General features: G+C 39.8%; 1 protein-coding gene across 2 annotated transcripts in view; it reads left to right on the top strand.

The window, feature by feature from the left end:
- The window catches only part of dnajc10 (DnaJ (Hsp40) homolog, subfamily C, member 10), a 62,115-nt gene that overhangs the window by 30,122 nt on the left and 13,760 nt on the right, over positions 1–18,233 (top strand). For both annotated transcript variants that reach the window (XM_080198870.1, XM_080198869.1), the window contains exons 9-18: positions 1,045–1,088; positions 2,722–2,853; positions 4,696–4,785; positions 4,881–4,994; positions 7,209–7,323; positions 8,696–8,823; positions 12,317–12,433; positions 13,620–13,721; positions 13,813–13,968; positions 15,087–15,220. In XM_080198870.1, the coding sequence (XP_080054996.1) occupies positions 1,045–1,088; positions 2,722–2,853; positions 4,696–4,785; positions 4,881–4,994; positions 7,209–7,323; positions 8,696–8,823; positions 12,317–12,433; positions 13,620–13,721; positions 13,813–13,968; positions 15,087–15,220 (1,132 nt within the window). The remainder of the gene's footprint in view (positions 1–1,044; positions 1,089–2,721; positions 2,854–4,695; positions 4,786–4,880; positions 4,995–7,208; positions 7,324–8,695; positions 8,824–12,316; positions 12,434–13,619; positions 13,722–13,812; positions 13,969–15,086; positions 15,221–18,233) is intronic.

The raw sequence follows: 18,233 nt of genomic DNA, 5'->3' as shown, positions 1-18,233 counted from the left end.
TCAAAAAACTAAATTTTCTGAGACAAGATTTTCCATTCACGAAGCCATGCTGACTGTCCCTATTCAGTCCTTGTGTCTTTAAATGCCTGTGGATTCTGTCTCTCAAAATATTTTCTAACAATTTAACCACCACAGACGTGAGACTCACTGGCCTGTAGTTCCCAGGCTTTTCCCTGCAGCCCTTTTTAAACAATGGCACAACATTTGCCACTCTTCAATCTTCAGACATCTCACCCGTGACTATTGATGATTCAAATATCTCAGCTAGGGGACCTGCAATTTCCTCCCTAGCCTCCCATAACATCCTGGGATATACTTCAGGTCCCAGGGATTTATCTACCTTGATGCACTTTAAGACTTCCAGTACCACCACCTCTGTAATATGTACACTCCTCAAGACATCAATGAAGTGCTCAGTTCACACACACACGATTCCAGTAACTCAACCATACTGCTCAGTAAGTCAGGTGGAATCAAATGTTTAGTTGTAAACTAATAAACTGAGCACCACCCTAATGTTGACTTTCAGTTAATTAATTAGACTAAATGAATGAATAAGTGAATCAAAACCTTGGAACTGAATAATTGATGAATTGGCGAGCGAGAGAGAGAGCGAGCAGTGCTATCACAGTGTTGGAGATGATGAGGAACAAGGAACCTGGGTGAGAACAATTATGAATGCAAGTGAACATTCTGAACAATTGATTGTGGAGGAAAAAGACGCAGGTAGATAGGTTTTTGGTAGGCGAGGGGATTAAGGGTTATGGGGAGAAAGCAGGAAAGTGGAACTGAGCCACTTCAGATCAGCCATGATCTTATTGAATGGCAGGGCAGGCTCGAAGGGCTAGATGGCCTACTCCTGCTCCTATTTCTTATGTTCTTATGTTCTAAAAAGTCAAGTGATGTATGCTTATATAGGTAGCAGGAAATAAAGGAATAAACTTGATATTGGCACTGCAGCTACTGATCTTGGTCTGAATGATTTTGTGAACAAGTTGCTTGGAATAATATAGGAAATTTTCATACACTGTTTTTGTTTTATAGATTGCTTGTCTTCACAGACACAGCTTAAGTTAGCTGGAAGGCTGGTAAGTCTAATGTTTGTAAAATTAAAAGATGACACTTGTTTAAAATAGCAGGTGCTATTTTAATAATAATAGCAGTTGCATTATTCTATGAATTGTTTTGTTTTTTTTCCATTGACTAAAAATTTACCATCCATGATTGACTCTTTGGTGCAACTAAAGAGACTGGTTAATTTAAAATATCTATGACAATGTGAATCACAAATTTGTGCACTGAGCTGATTCCCAATCTTTGTTGGCTTAATTGTTCTCACTTGGATAGTGATAAAAGGTGTGCAGTGTGGCTCAGCACTCCTTAGCTAGAGAAAATTGTCAGTCCCCATTTTTAACTGCTAATCAATAATTTCCAATGAAAAGCATATGTGAGAGTATTGGATGAAGATAGAACCTGGTTTTGCTGTAATGCAACCTGTAATTGAATAGCTTACCACTCTTTTTATGCTTGCATGTTAAGTGAGATACTGAAATGCACCTCAGTGCCTGTCCATTGTGGCCAATGGTGATCAAAATCTTCAGAAATGAGGTGAAATGATTAACAAAAAATATTTAGAGAAATGTGTTTCTTTTAGACGTAGGTCTCAGTGAAACTTTTGTCTCCACTACCAATTTAGTCTAATTTGTTCTGTGAATGACAATTTATCAGTAAAATAGTTTCATTCTCCATGGTTTCCAGCATCCAACTCCAGTTTGCGAACAGTCGAGCAATTTTTTTCATAAACTCAATCTTGTATTTTATCTGAATAATTTTAAATGATCTTATAAACTCCAGCAGAGGTTGTGAGAGTAGCTGTGCAAATATTGAGAACCTTTTGTGCTTGAGTTGCAACAATTATTAGAAACCAGCTATTTTGGTGATGTGCTTGTTCATCTCCTTCCCGGGTCAGCATGATAAATTGTAGAATTTGATATTACAGATGGGAGCTACCATCTTGAGATGGCAGCTCGGACACATTGGGCAAAGTTGCAAGTATCTTGCTGTGTTTTATTCATATTGATGCTGTGACAAAAATAGAAGTGTAATTCTGATGTCCTGTCCCCTTACTAAATAAACAAAAATTACAAAATGGTCTTCAATAAATTTCATACGGGTGGGCAACATTTTGGCAATCAAGAATAGTATAATTTGGATAAATCAAAGTAAAACACTGCGGAGGCTGGAACTCTGAAATAAAAACAGGAAATGCTGGCAAAACTCAGCAGCCACGATGCTCTCATTTTGTTCATCTGCCACCACTCAGCGAGAACAGAGTTTGGAGCTTAACCAAAGCATCATTCACTGCAGCAGGACTGGAGAATCCCAGTCACGGGCAAGGTGGAAGAATTCTGACCAGGTCTGCTGCCATCAATGGAGCAAAAAAACCAAGTTAACATTTTGAGTTTATATAACCTGTATTGGTGAATTCCAATCTCTGTTGTGTTATCTAAGAGGTGAATAAAATCCTGTTAATGCTTTCAGCTACTTTGACTGTGTGCTTTCTTACTGATAAAATATTCCGGAGAACTTTGTCATTTTCATTTCATTTTGAAAAACCCTAGAACTAGGGGAAAAATATCCTTAAATGTGTCTGCTCTTTGAGTTTGATTATTTAAAATATTTTAATGTTCTATATTCAATATGGGTTTGATTCATTTTTAGGAAGGACTTGTTCAAGTGGGCTGGATGGATTGCACAACACAGACTGAACTTTGCACAGATTTAGAGATAACCACCAGTACAACAATTTATTTTCCACCTGGTTCTACCATAAAACAGAAAGGTGGGATCTTGGTATGTACTTATGTGTAAATATACATGTAAACCATCCATGCCAGTGTCCATTTGTGGAAATTGTACTTTGCTGGAATGTGTTCAATTTTTAAAATCTGAAATTATACAAAGATGGCTTGGAGATTTGATTTGCTTCCTCTATACTGGAATGTAATTAGTTAGAGACATTGGTCCTCCTGGCTGGCTGAATAGAATCACGAGTGGAACTGAATTTGTGGCAGAGCGCAAAAACAATGGTTTTGAACTTGCGAGTTCTTTTGGATGAAAGGCAAGCGGATCAATGATGAAGGCAATTTAGGAGTTCAGAGGTGGTGATGAGGTAGATAGAGCTGGATGTTGTGGATGCACATGTGGAACATGATATGCTGTCACAGAGGACAGTATGTAGACAATGACATATGAGATGGTGGGAGGGAGGTCAGGAATGAATCCTTACGAAATTTCGGATGTAACAATGTGGGAGTGGGAAATAAAGGCATTGCAGGAGATTTGCTGCCTATGACTGGATAAATAAGAATGGAACCAAATGAAGGCAATTCTGTTCATCTGGAAAGTGGAAGAGACATTGGCATAGTATGGTCAACAGTTGAAAGGCTGCAGACAAGTTGAGAAGGATGGTGCACCATAGTCACAGTCACAGAAGATGACATACTTTGCTTGTTTAGGGCAGTTTCCATGCTGAGACAGGTTTCCAGTCTGGTTGGAAAGTTTCAATCATAGAATTGCAGGAAAGATGACAATTGACTTGGGAGGCCGCAGCATGTTCAAGGAATTTGTAAAGGAATGGGCATCAATGATAGGCTCGAAGTTTACAAGAATGGAGAATTTCTTGTGCATATTAAGTTTTGGCATTGGCATGAAAACAAGTCAAGCTTCTAGAATTATTTAGGATCTGCATGGGTACTTGTGCCTTGTCTAAACTATGAGTCCATCAAAACATTGCTGGCGTTATATTGCAATTTGTGGGCTGGTTAAGCTGGCAGTAACTGCTGGAATCACTTCCTTCCACTGCCTTTTCTGGTGCATTCTAACTTGGATACGATACAGCCTACCTCCTTGTCGTTATCTGCCATCACAACTCCAGAAATGCACCTGAGAAGCATGGAGCTTAGGTTCACAGTTAGCCCTTGAAGCATCTTCCCTCTTTCTATAGTAGAAACCCCTTGTTTTATATTCTCTCTCTTCCCTACTCCACTCACTCTCTATCAGAAGTTACTATGTTGCTTGTTTGGAGCAGTCTTGGCAAGCTCAACAGTTGTGCATTGTGTAAAGACCCCAACGTAAACCAATGACTAGTTGAGTGCATTATACACCTGTGCACTGTATTTTGTTTGCCATCCTATGGTGAAGATGTCCAGAGTTAGGCGAAGGGTGTTTTCGCAGATGTTTCCTTGACATCTCCCAAGTTGGATTTCAGCTGACATCATATATGAAGTTACTTAATAGAGCATTCCTCATATTTACCAAAAATAACCAGATTTTACTGTAAATCACATCCCCTTTGACAGATTGGGTCTGATTAACAGGATAAAGGCTCCTGTATAGACAGTGTTTCCTCATGTTGTATAACTTTGTCAAGAACTGCACAGGATTCAATTCCCGTATTGGCTATGGTAGCTCTTGGAGGTTTTCCTTGTCCCATCTTTATTGCAGTATTTCAAGCTATTTAACCACTTGTCCCTCTCTAACAGAGACAGACAGACAGAGGTCCCTCATGGACTGTGGGTAATTACAGTTTTAATTACAATAACAGATGGGCAAAATTACTTAATCTCTTGCATGTCATGTATAAATTACATTTTACAACTCCTCTGTAGCCTATTTTAAATTATTTTTCTGCAGACTCTCAATAGCCTGGATGCCAGAGAAATTTATGTTGAAGTTATGCAATATTTACCTGATCTGGAAAAGCTCACTGAACATTCATTCCAGGTATGGCCAAACAGAAATTGGAATAGCAGTAGAACAGAAATGTACTCTGTGTTGCAAAGAAACAGCAAAAACAACTTTGTATTTTTCTTTTCCAGAGCAAGTTAACTCATCATCGTTGGCTGGTTTTCTTTAAATTTGGTGACACCACAGAGCCTGGTGATTATGAGTTTAAAAGGCTCAAGGTTCTTCTACAAAGTAACAATATTCAGGTACAGCTGCTTAAATGTGTTAAAGGATCATTAGATGGAGGATCAGGCTGATTCATCTGGCTCTGCTGTTAAAGCAGTTTGTAACTGAGCCGTATAAGTCAGTAAGGTCCCAGGTTTAATCCTGATTACAGCCGGTTTTGGTAGTTGATGTGTTACAACTGGCTTCAGCATTCCTGACTTTGAGAGGAGAGAATTAGCACTTGTTCTCGTTCCTTATCATTTTACATGAGCCCTGCATAGGTTAAAGACAAGATTATGATTGGTTATGACATTGTATGCCATTTATGACATTCATAAAGCCGCCTGCTTTCGTGTCCAAGCTCGTACCTGAAGAATGAAAAAAGAAAACAATATATTTCAATTTAGTTGTTCAATGATAATCATGTTGGCCCATTTTGCAAATGGACACTGTATTTGCTTTAATAAGACTGCCTATATTATGCTCACCCAACAAATATATTTTGGTAAAACGGTTTTGTCAGCTTAACTATTCTGACTGACTTTATTGTAATTGAAGTGCATAAAATACATTTTATAGTGCTTGCAGATTATATACACTAAGATATATTTGTATGCATTTTGGTAGTAATGCATTATTGAAATTGTTAAGGATGGGTATTTTCTTTAATAATGAGGATCTTACTTCAAAGGAAAAAGGGATCAATGACTTGCTAGATGTCATTGAGTTCCAAGAGCAAAGGAAGTTCTCTGGGAATGTTTACGTGAGCAGTAGGGGATTTTGATTTCCCTGAACCCTGGCTCAGGACTATGGAACAGGGCTAAAGAAGGAAAGCCATGCACCGTGGCAAGGCTATTTATGATTGTACTAGCTACTGAAGCATACTGTCAAATTTGCAGTTTATAAATGCATTGAAGATGTCCTAATTGGCAACCTTCATCAGCTATTTGTGAGAATCAGTCACAATGGCGGTGATTTTTCCTCCAAAAAAGTTAAGCACCTAACGGATGGGGAAAAGGGGAGATTTTCCACCTTGTTTTTTTTTGGACGAAATTGGTCGTTTGAATTTCCAGCACTTTGTGCTTCGCCAAGGGATCCACACCAGTGGGGATAGGGGCCAATCCCGCCCAAGAAACCGCACCGTAGCGCTGAGCGGGCTGCTACGCTTATGCACTGGCACTCCCATCATCAGCCTCCCAATGGCTTCTTCAATATACCAACCAGCAACCTCCCCATCAATGGTCAGCAGGACCAGAAAGTTGCTGCCCAGATGTCTATCCAATTCCTTAAGTACGTAGCTCAGATTTTACTCTGGGTGAGTTACACAAGCTGTTTCCTTTTATGATGAATTAGTGCAAGGAGATGATTTTGTGTGGAACTCTACTCGGGGGATTCTGGAGTTTTAGTTATTCTGGATTTGGTGTTGAATCTAGAAGAAATGGTGGGAGGGAAGGGTGGGGAGAAAACTCGTGTAAAATGAATACTAATGAGCTGCAGGAAGCTTATGATCAGGCCATTGTCTATTTTACTGAAGCACATCATATATTCTTTGAAAATACTTGCAATAAGATCTCGAGTATGGTATGGAGGGGCTATAACTGAGATGTTGTAGTAGCATTGCCTCAAGTTAGGAAGATTGAAAGATTCCTTGACAACTTAGGTTTATTCAGTAAGATGTCTGTAATAACCTCTCAAGTATAGGTTCAATCCCTGGTCTTTGCTAAGTTAACTGAATTTAGTTGGACTATGATTGTGATATTGTAATCATCCAGAGTAGTCATGCGTACAGGGGACTAAGATGTCAGGAATTGTTTCTAGTGATTATGTCTAGTGAACTTTATTGGAAGTACATTGGTTAAGAATGGAATTGGGCTTATCATTTGATGTCAAATAACCAACTGGCATTTATGACAATGAGTGAGGTACCAAATGACAATCACCAGCTGAACCATACTTCAGCAAGTAGTCAACACCTTCAGAAAGGCAGAAAGTTTGTGTCAAGAAGTTGGGGTTGCTTAACTTCCCTGTTGGTTGTGAACTTGATTTTTTGGCTGTCTCCTTGCCTAAAACAAAATGTACTTAAAAGCCTCAAGTTTCTGTTAATATCTTGTTTTTAATTATGTAGAAGCTTTGTGGTTTATGTAACTTTTTTCAAGTGGCATCAGCAAAGTTCAATAATATTCCTAAAATTGTGCCACGAAGATAGAACACGTTAACAATGAAGTACTTTAAAACACAGGATAACCTTTTTCCAGGTTGGAACGTTTGACTGTGATGAGGGATCACGCATCTGCAAGAGCCTCTATATCTACCAACCTTGTGTTGTAATATTCAAAGGCAGTGGAACACGTGCCTTTGAAATACATCATGGTAAGAGCTGTGTTCCAGAGTTGCCATGGTAGTTACGAAAACAAAACGTTTTTAACATCTTTGTTGTTCATTACAAGTTATTCTTTATCTGGATATATTACGTGTGATAAATAATTTCTGTCATAAGCCTTGACTAGCAATAGAAAGAGGTTACTTTGACTAGTAACATGAAGAGGTTACCAAATATGCTGTTTGTTGGTGTGAATTATATCAGTTATGCAGTGAACATGTGCATGGCTCTAAATCAAAATGTGTGGGTTGAGGCCCCAAAGACTGCAATACATAATCCAGGCTGAAGCTAGCACTCTCTGGTCAGAGATTAAACCAAGACCCTGTCTACCATCTCACATGCATGTCAAAGACAATGGGTGGGATCTTGACCCTGCACTCACCGATTGCCAGCAAGGACTCAGGATCCAGTCAAACCTGGAAATGGTGAATGTCACTGACAAAACCGAAATCTCCAATTTTTGCCGTCCCTCGCTGGCAACATAATCAGGTTCATGCCCATAATGGGCAAAGACCTAACTTCCATTCATTTTAAATAAATTTAAATCTAACTAACAACCTCCATCGCCAGATTCTTTCCCTAACCTCCCTCCTGCACAACCGGGAAGAGGAACATTGCCAGGCAACCTGCCAACCTGTGCCAAGGGGCATTACCAACAGTTGGCTCTAGGGGTAACCTCATGAGAAAAGAATCATCTGTTTGTGATTGGGGAGGGTGAGAGCAAACAGAGCGATTTCCTGGGGTGGGGGCTTTGGTTTGGGAGTGGGAGGGGACATGCCAGTAATGATTAGAGGAGTGCGGAGAATGAAGATGCTTTGGAAGATTGAGGGAGTGGGGGAAGGCCACAGGTACCTCCATGGTGGGGTAGGATTAATATTTGTTCCAGTGATAAGTGTGCCCTTTCAGGCTGATTCCTGGCTCTAGAGTGATGGTGCAAAAAACATGCTCACTCTTTTGCAGTTAGTAACAAGATCTGGAGAGAAAACTGGCCAGTGGAGTAAGCGAGTTCCTTGCCAGTTTTCTCTCCAGAACTGGCACTGCCAGATTCTCGTATGATTCTGCCCAGTGTCAAGGAAGCCATGACACTGTTTGAGAGGTGACTTTAAAGCCTTCTTTGGCTATGCTGTCCAACAATGATCTGTTAACCAATATAATCCAAAAAACCCTTGCAAAACACTAGGTTGTGAAATAATTTTTGTTGCCTTCATGTTGTTTAAGGAAGTTCTTTCCACCCAAGGTGCATATGCATCTTCTGCAAAGAAATCCTCTGCCTAGGCTATTCTCTCAATTGAATATGAAATGTGTGCATTTCTTTATAGTTTCTGTTGTATTAATATTCCATGATGTATTTTATCCTAAAAGGTAAGAAGGTTCTCTACGACATAGTTTCCTTTGCCAGAGAGAGCATCAATGCGCCTGTTATCACATTGAGTCCGAAGAATTTTCCAAGGAAAGAAAGGGAACCTTGGCTTGTGGACTTTTTTGCACCAGTAAGTTATTTCTTGAAATGTATTTTAAATGTAAACTCATGTCTAGCTGGCCTTCAACTGCTTCATCAATGATTTTCCTTCCATCATAACGTCAGAAAAGAAAGTATTCGGTGATAATTGCACAATGTTGACCATTCTCAACTCCTCGGATACTGAAACAGTCTATGCTCATACGTAGCAAGACCTGGATATGTTTGTGCTTTGGATAACAAGTGGCAAGAAACATTTGTTCCTAAAGTGCCAAGCAATGGCCATCTCCAAAAAAGAATTCAAAAATCTCCCTTGACGTTTAACAGCATTACTATTGCTGAATCTCCCATTATCAACGTCTGTGGCCTGCGGCTTACCACTGACCAGAACAAGACCAACCATATAAACACTGTGACTGCAAGAATGGGTCAGAGGCAAGGAATTTTGCAGCGAGTTATCTAATTTCTTGAGTCTCAAGTCAGCCACCACCTACAAGGCACAAGTCAGGAGTGTGATGGAATGCTCTCCACTTGCCTAGATAAATGCAACTCCAACAACACTCAGAAAAAACTCAACATATTCCAGGACAATGCCCACTTGATCAACTCCCCATCCACCACCTTCAACATTCACCCCCTTCACCACTGACACATAGTGGCAGCAGTGAGTACCATCTACAAGGTGCACTCACCAATGCTCCTTCAACAGTACCTTCCAAACCTACAATCTCTATCGCCTAGAAGGACAAGGGAAGTAGGTGCATGGGAATGCCACCATCTGCAAGATCCACTCCAAGTCACACACCATCTTGAATTGGAAATAGATCACTGTTCCTTCGCATTAGCTGGGTCAAAATCCTGAAATGCCCTCCTAGCAGCATTGTACGTGTACTTTAACAGTTCAAGAAGGTAGCTCCTCACTACCTTCTCAAGGATAATTAGAGATGGGCAATAAATGCTGACCTAGCCCAGTGATGCCCACATCCTGTGACCAAATAAGAATGAACACCATTCTGTAATAAGTCTCATCTTTGTCATTTAAGTATGTTCTATTTCTAAAAGTCACTTTCTTACTGAATGACATCAATAAATGATCACGTATGGCTATTGTCTGTGACAATTATTTGTATTTGAACAAAAATCCAAAAACACTCCTCAATTTAACAATTATTTACAGAGCGTGTTTGCTACTCTTTTTCTCTAACATATTCAAAATTTTGCCTTGTCGACACACAAAGTTGGAGTGAGTCCTGCCTCTGAATAGCTCACTGGCAACATTCTGAGGTCCTGTTAGGTATTAGTTAATAGACAATTAATTTTAAATCACTGGACCTATTTCAGGAGCAGTTAGTGCAAAGGATTTGAGACTTGGGCTTACTCGGTTTCTGTACATCTCCCACCCTTCAGGAGATTAGAGCTAAACCTAAAGCTGGAATATTGTCGGATCACCTGTGTTGTAATTCTAGTCTGTTCACCATACCTACAAGAAGAGTCAAATGTTTTGCACCCATTTGTTGTAGAACTGTGCTGTCCTGTAGAGGGCCAAGATGATGTTTGCTATGACACGCTGAATGTAGTGAGATAGAAGCCTCAGTGACACATTGAGAGTAATGCAGATACTTAAATCCAGTTTTGTCCATATTCACCATGTTCTTAGAACAAATAACAAAACAATTTTTGTGGCTTTTTTTCACTTAAGTCTTCATGCAGACTAAAATACAGTCCTCATTTTTTGAGATCTGACAGAAATTTGAAGAACATATTGCAAAACTGTTTAACACAAGATTTGAAGAAGTCTCAAATCTCAATTTTGTGAAGGTGGACACTGCCACTCATAATGGTTCCAAAATTAGAAATGTGCTCTCAACAGAAGAATTAGGTCCAAGACAATTTAAAATCTTGCCCTTCATGGAGGTCTTCAACTTGATGCTTCTAAGTTTATAGAGAAGCACACTTAATAAAAGATTTGTGCTTTGTAATGCTACCTACTTTGCACTTTCATGTATGAATTCATGAATCATGCAAAATTAATAAATAGCATTTTGTTCCAAGATGCTGTTGGAAATGAGCTTTGATGCTAGAGCAGGCATCCTGAGTGTAAGTAACACTGTTAATATCAAAGAAACGGAAGCTGACATTGTTCTGTTGTGGAGAAATGGGGAATTCCATCTCTAAGTTGGGAGGTATATAGTAATAGCATGCCATATATTTATTTTTGTACAAAATAAAATTACTTGGACTGTCCAAGTGTTTTTAATTGCGATGCAGATATAGCGGGTGTTCCTTAGCCGAGACATGAATTATTGCTAGGCTTGTGTTTCTTCTCAGAATAATTAAATGTTGATCTTCACTCCAATATTTTAAAGCTAGATTGGTCTTTGATCTCCTGCCATTTATTGATGGGGAACATTTCCTTCACCATTTCCATTGTGTTGGAAAGTGATATTTATTAAACCTTCTAGCTATAGTTCCATAGTTTTTGGTAAAACTCAGTACCACGTTTTGAGGGAAATTAATGGATGAGATGACTGTCCTTTCACCCCACAGATCTGGATTTAAGCCTATCCAAACAGAACAGAAGAATTGGCCCAGTTCTGCCGCAGACTTCAGGACTGTTTCTAGGTTCCAACCCTGCACTATTCAGTCATGTGCCTGCCAGCTTAATTTTACAAGGGGCGGACAATGAGTGGACCGCCTCTGTGTCCATTATCCAATTTGGAATGGCAGATGGGCTGTGGAGGTAGGAACGCCAATTAGAGTATCCAAAGGGAAGGGTGACCGGCAGCCCCACAGTGAAAACTGTGTGTAGTAAACTGAATGGACCGAGAGAGTAGCACAAGATGGAGGTGGGATAAAAAGGCAGTCAACCCCTCCCACCCAGTATCATCTCTTGGATATCTGCAGGTGAGGCATATCCATTTGCAAGACTTTGCAGACAGATGGCCTTAGGATTGCTAGGTTGGTCCTTCAAATTTAAAAATTCACATTCCACGCAGACCTCCCATTCTGCTCTTGCCTCCTCTGAATAAGCAAGCTGCAGGTAGAGTTAGCGCTTTTGGCAAAATTACACCTGTTCAAGAAATGCCTGCTCATTACACCAATAATTGTTTTTACTGTTTGGTATCTGTCAATCATGGTTACCATTAAGCATTGTGCTCCTAGCTCTGGGAAATATCAGGGCTGACATTTTTCTAAATTTCCCAACTCTTGTTTTCCCTTCCACCTCCAGCTGCCGACTTTGCCTCTGTGGGACTGGGAAAATTCTGACCATAATTGGGATAAGGATCCCATTAAAATATATTAATGCTAATGTCAGAGTTTCTATCTGTTTTACCTTGAATGAATTCACACCAAACTAATACAGTATCTGGTCTCAGTACATCAGTTAATCTTAATTGATTCTTTCCACATCTGTCATATGTATGGAGCTGTAATAAATTGTATAATCAATGTAAGATATTTTTATATTGTAATTTATTAATGATCTGTGACTGAAAGCCAGATTATGTCTCCACCATTTTCAGTGGTGTCCTCCTTGTCGTGCTCTTTTGCCTGAACTGCGGAAAGCTTCCAGACAATTAGTTGGTCAACTTAAGTTTGGAACATTGGATTGTACGATCCATGAGAGTCTGTGTAACACGGTGAGTATGAACATTTTTCTTACTATTGTTTAATAAGAAATTACATTTAACTAGTGCATTTAAAATAAAATATGGGCCAAAAGTCCCTCAGAATTGTGCATTTAAATAAAAAAGAAGTGACCAAGTGCTTGGTGAAACAGCTGGATTTTAAGGAATTTGGAAAGGCATTCCCTACAAAGGAAATTTCAGTGGAAGGGCTATTCTGCTGAGGTCACAGCAATCATTGATTTTTAAAAAAAGAGTAAACAGGCATTCAAAGGCAGATTTTTGTAGAGCTGATTTTGGGTAGGTTAGAGGTTAGGGACAATAAGGTCTTGAAAAGATTTAAACAAAAGTTACAAACCTTTCGAGATCTTCAAGAAACATAAGAAATAGGAGCAGGCCATATAGCCCCTTTGACAGTATTTTGTCATTTAACAAGGTCATGGCTGACCTTCTACCTCATCCCTATCTTCTTATCCCTTTGTACCCTTTTTGATAAGAGAGGGGATTAAGGGTTATGGGGAGAAAGCGGGAAAGTGGAACTGAGCAGCGACAGATCAGCCATGATCTTATTGAATGGCGGGGCAGGCTCGAAGGGCTAGATGGCCTACTCCTGCTCCTATTTCTTATGTTCTTATGTACCCAAAACTCCATTGTTTCTGTCTTGAATATACTCCACAATGCTATAGGTGAAGAAATTTCTCTTCATCTTGGTCCTAAAATGACTAGTGCCCATTCTAATACTTTGACTCCTTGTTCTAGATTCCCCAGCCAGGGAAAACATTTTCCCAACATCTATGCTTTCAAGCCCCTTAAGAATTTTGTATGTTTCAATTTGATACCTTTTACTCTTAAACTCCAGATCTACTCAATCTCTCCTAATAGAACAATCCCTGCTTCCCAGGAACCAAACCTGGGGGTTCTTTTGGGGCATGTAGTTAAGGAACTGGGAGTTGATGTAGGCTGGGGAACATGGGGATGATTTTCCAATCATAAGTTGAAGAAAACTGGAGAAAATTGCAGGTTATCAAAAGCTGGATGATCATGGAGATAGTACTGGGGGAATGGGGCTGAGGGAATGATGGGGGTGCAAATACAGAACCTAAAAAGAGAAAGCTTTTTAGATGAAGGGGTTCTGAGGAGAGGTTTGGCTTGATGAAGAAAGTTAAGTAAAATATTAATAATTCTTGTATTGCTATTCAAGCATGGCATCCAAGCTTATCCAACAACATTAATATTCAACCAATCCAATGTTCTTGAATATGAAGGCCATCATACAGCTGATGAACTTCTGGAGTTTATTCAGGTATGAAGTTTTTAATACAACAGTTATTTGCTTTAATTTTTTAATTTTGCAACCAATTTTATATGATCGGTTTTGTTTACTGTTTGAGTAGGATCTCATAAATCCCTCAGTAATTGCACTAACACCAGAGACCTTCGAAGGATTGGTTAGAAGGAGAGCACAAAGTGAACTTTGGATGGTGGATTTCTATGCTCCATGGTGTGGCCCTTGCCAAGCTTTAATGCCAGAATGGAAGAGAATGGCCAGGGTAAGGAAAATGTTCTTCCCTTGAACCACCCAAATGGTAACTTGAGAATGTTGTGATCTGATTTTCAACTCTGTCAAGGAATCCCATAGAAAGATTTTGTTTCAAACTCTTTTTGCCCAAGCCAAAGTAAATTAATTGTTACCCGCATGAGTTTTCTTTTAATAAATGTTCGAGTTATTTAAAAAATGTTTTAAAATTGTGCTCTGATCAGTTGAAAACTGATTTCTGCATTTCATTGCATGCTGGGACCAAAAGTACATTGGAAGCAAATGAGAGTAATATAATACAGTATTGTATTCCGTATTGCTAAAAAGAGATGTTACCAAAGGTTTTTGTTTTGCACTCATCAATATAGCAGATGAGCTGTCTTTATGAATGCAGGGTGAAAAGCTTTGATAGCATGTCTATTTATTCAACAAGACTCAAGTCCTTTACTACCAAATAACTATTTTCTACTGACCAAATTGTATATAATCCAAATTTGATATGCATTGAGGATACCTTCATTCAAAAAAGACTGCAACCCAGATTTTCTCACAGATTTGGGGGCCTATTAAACTGGCAAACAACATCAAGACCTGGTTCTAGGACTCCTGCTCCCATTCCCATTTCTGACAGTTTTTGCTGGCATGGGATATGGGTGCAGGCAGTTAGCCTGCATCTAGCACCACCACCTTTGGCTCATTTGTGGGGGAGAGGGGACACAGGCGTTTCAATTACTATCCACCCCAATGTTAGCAGAGTCAGATCCAGGGAAACCAACTGTTGGGCGCTGTTGTGCAGGTGCCCTGATCTCCCAGTGTACCTAGTGTGCTTTCTTAATATGGTGTGCCTGGAGAGTATTTTTAATAAAACCTGCCATGTGCCTTTAGAATGAACCTGACCTGGCCCACAAAAGGACCTGCAACATTGCACGCTCTCCCAACAATAAACATGTTTGACTCACTCCCCCACAATGGGCATTTTCTACTCTCACCTGCCATGATCCCCACTATGGGTTGGAGTGGAAAATCCCAATCATTATTCCAACCATCTAAAACTGATGCTTCGAGTCGATTTCACTGCAGTCAAAATTTTCCGTACTTTTCAAGTATAATGCAGCTGGCTTCTCTTTGTAGATGCTGAATGGGACAGTCAACGTGGGCAGCATGGACTGTCAGAAGTATTACTCTATGTGTCAGAAAGAAAATGTGCAGGCCTATCCAGAGATCCGACTCTACCCACTGAACACTAATAATGCTTACAAGTACCAGTATGTATTATAAAAATGTATTTAGTTGTGTGCTTTTTTAAAACCAATTAATTCATAGTTAATTTCTCTTCTTCCAGAATTCCTCATTGTTATGTAATGGCTTACATGTAATAATCCTGTTACGGGGGCTGTCAGAATAGCTTTCTCGTATTTAAAACTATTGTTCCCCCTCAGGGAAGCGGATAAAGTCACAGGGCCCGATTTTTTTTTTTACCATTTTGATTCTAACTGTTGAATCTGGCCGCAATTCAGATCTGACTTGAAAATTTGTTCTCAGGCGCCCCCATATGCATTTAGCCTGAAAAAAAGATTGCAAGTCTGAATTGCGCTGTGGGCAGGGATTATTGCACCTGAAATGGTGCAACTCTGATTGGAGCTTTGAACTGCGTATACGTAGTGAGAAAAAAAATTGAAAAACACACCCTGCCACATTGCTCCCGGGCCGCAAAAAGCAGATAAAGCTACCCAGGAGCGAAAAGCGAGAGCGACGGCCCCCACAACAGAATTGTCCCCCTTATCCACCCACCTGCCTGCTACACAGACTGATCATGAGCCTCTGCCCCCTTCTCCCTCCAATGATCACACACAGAGTGGCAATGGACCCCCCCACCCCTGTCCCCCACCTCTTCTCACCAGAGATCCATCTGGCCTCCTTCCCAGTATATTTCACATAATCATAGCCGAATACTTTGACAGCTTCACTAACTAAGTGCACATGCACTATTATAGCTGTGGAATCCCTTCTCTCTGCTGCCTGTACTTGCAAAATCCACTGAGGTACATTTCCACGCCTTTATTGAAGTTGTGTAATGAAACATATAGGTGCATGTAGAAATAACCGTTTCTTGATTCAACAGCCTTTGTAATTGTGTTTAGCCACAACCAATTTGTAGTAAATTCTAAGATCTGCATTTCCAAATTTAGAAGATAATTTGTGAAATGGTAATAAGATAATTTCTACTTGTTCTGAACTTGCTGGTGTAGGGGGAAAAAAACATTCATGGCAAGTGGAATATAATCTAAGTAACATTTATAACAGGAATGATCAGAATTAGAAATGTGATGGGATAGAATGAACTATCTCACCCCACCAGAGAATGACCCCACCACCACCCATCACCATCACCACCAGACAACAGTCCGGCCTCCCCACTCCCACCAGACAACGATCTAACCTCCCTCCTCTTCCCCACCAGAGATACATCTCACCCGCCTCCTCCTCCCTCCCCCTGCCAGAGAATGATCTGCCCCCCCCTCCCCCACCCACACCAATCTGAGTTATAGAGCCGCTGGAAGCTCTGAACTTACCTCTTCAAATGCTGGAGCGCCCAAAACAAACTTTTGGGTACAAGACAGACTTGCTCAGCAATCTGGACAGGCGAAAGCAATGGTAAAGGGGAAAGTACTGGTAAAGTTGGGTGGGCAACCTATTAATTCAATTTAAATGCAAGCAAATGCATTTAAATCGCCGTTGCGCCCGCTTCGGGTGTGATTCGGAATGCAGCCATTTTCAGGCCTTGGTAAAGTGGCCATCTGCGCAGACATGGGCTTAAATTGAATTAATGGCCTCATGCCTGAAAATGAGCATGACGCAATGGTAAAATCATGCCCATGGAGTGATTTCAAGATGGATTTATTGAAGACTATAGCATTAGGACTCTGAAATCATTCAAAAATACATAGGCAATTGTAGTTCAAATTTGATTACAAGTAATTGGCATATACCAATAAAAGTCTAGGAGTTATCTCTATCCATTCACATTCATTGATTAAGGTTACATCATCTAAAAAGTACAGTTCTTAAAACCAGTCACAATCACCTTTTGCTTGCTTAATTATAATATCCAGTCAGCGTGAGATTTTTAATTGCATCGATTGGGTATTGTTTTCAAGTATCTTTAAACATCACAGCTATGTCTGAATGTTAGAGTATGAATCAACTCAATTTTCCAATGCATGATTCAAAGGCCTCTCCCAGCTTAATATCTTTCTCCCTTATCTAAAGATCGGAGTGGGATTCTCCCAAAAATTCCAAGTTTTACATAAGAACATAAGAAATAGGAGCTGGAGTAGGCCATCTAGCCCCTCAAACATGCCCTGCCATTCAATAAGATCATAGTTGATCTGATAGTGGTTCAGTTCCACTTACCCCGCCTGCTCCCCATAACCCTTAATTCCCTTATTGGTCAAAAATCTATCTATCTGTGACTTAAACACATTTAATGAGGTAGCCTCCACTGCTTCAGTGGGCAGAGAATTCCAAAGTTTTGCTACCTTCTGAGAGAAGAAGTTCCTCCTCAACTCTGTTCTAAATTGACTACCCCGTATTTTGAGGCTGTGCCCTCTAGTTCTTGTTTCCTTTCTAAGTGGAAATAATCTCACTGCTTCTACCCTATCTAGCCCCTTCATTATCTTATACGTCTCTATAAGATCTCCCCTCAGCCTTCTAAACTCCAATGAGTACAGGCCTTGTCTACTCAATCTCTCCTCATAAGCTAACCCCCTCATCTCTGGAATCAACCATTCAAATTTGTGTAAAAACTAGAGTCAATCACACTTTTGTTTTCAGCAGGAATTTATAAATGAATTCTGGAGTGAATCATGCTAGTGCAGAGTATTCCGCTAATTGTAATCTCAATAGCAATCTATAATTTGTAAAACAGAGATTTGAACTTCTGGTTGATAGCTGAAAGAATAACACAAGATTTTGTGTTTTTAAACTTTTACTATAACAGATTACCAAAAGCACTCTTGACCAAACATTGTTTTCTTTTTGTAGGCAATTAATATTATAAACTATATTCTTATCTCACATCACAGAATCTACAGAATTACAGTCCTTATAGCAAACGGGATTAAGACAAAGTAGATGTGGAAAGGGGGTTTTCAGCCATTGGAGAATCTAAAAATAGGGATCATCCATTTAGGACTGAGATTAGGAGAAATTATTTTCTGTCAGGATTGTAAGTCTTTCAAACTCTGTTCCTCAAAAGGTGGTGAAAGCAGAGTATTT

The sequence above is a fragment of the Carcharhinus amblyrhynchos genome, chromosome 11 (assembly GCF_965287045.1).
Source record: "Carcharhinus amblyrhynchos chromosome 11, sCarAmb.v2.hapA, whole genome shotgun sequence".
Taxonomy (NCBI): Eukaryota; Metazoa; Chordata; class Chondrichthyes; order Carcharhiniformes; family Carcharhinidae; genus Carcharhinus; species Carcharhinus amblyrhynchos.
This window is presented reverse-complemented; position numbering and strand designations above follow the sequence as displayed.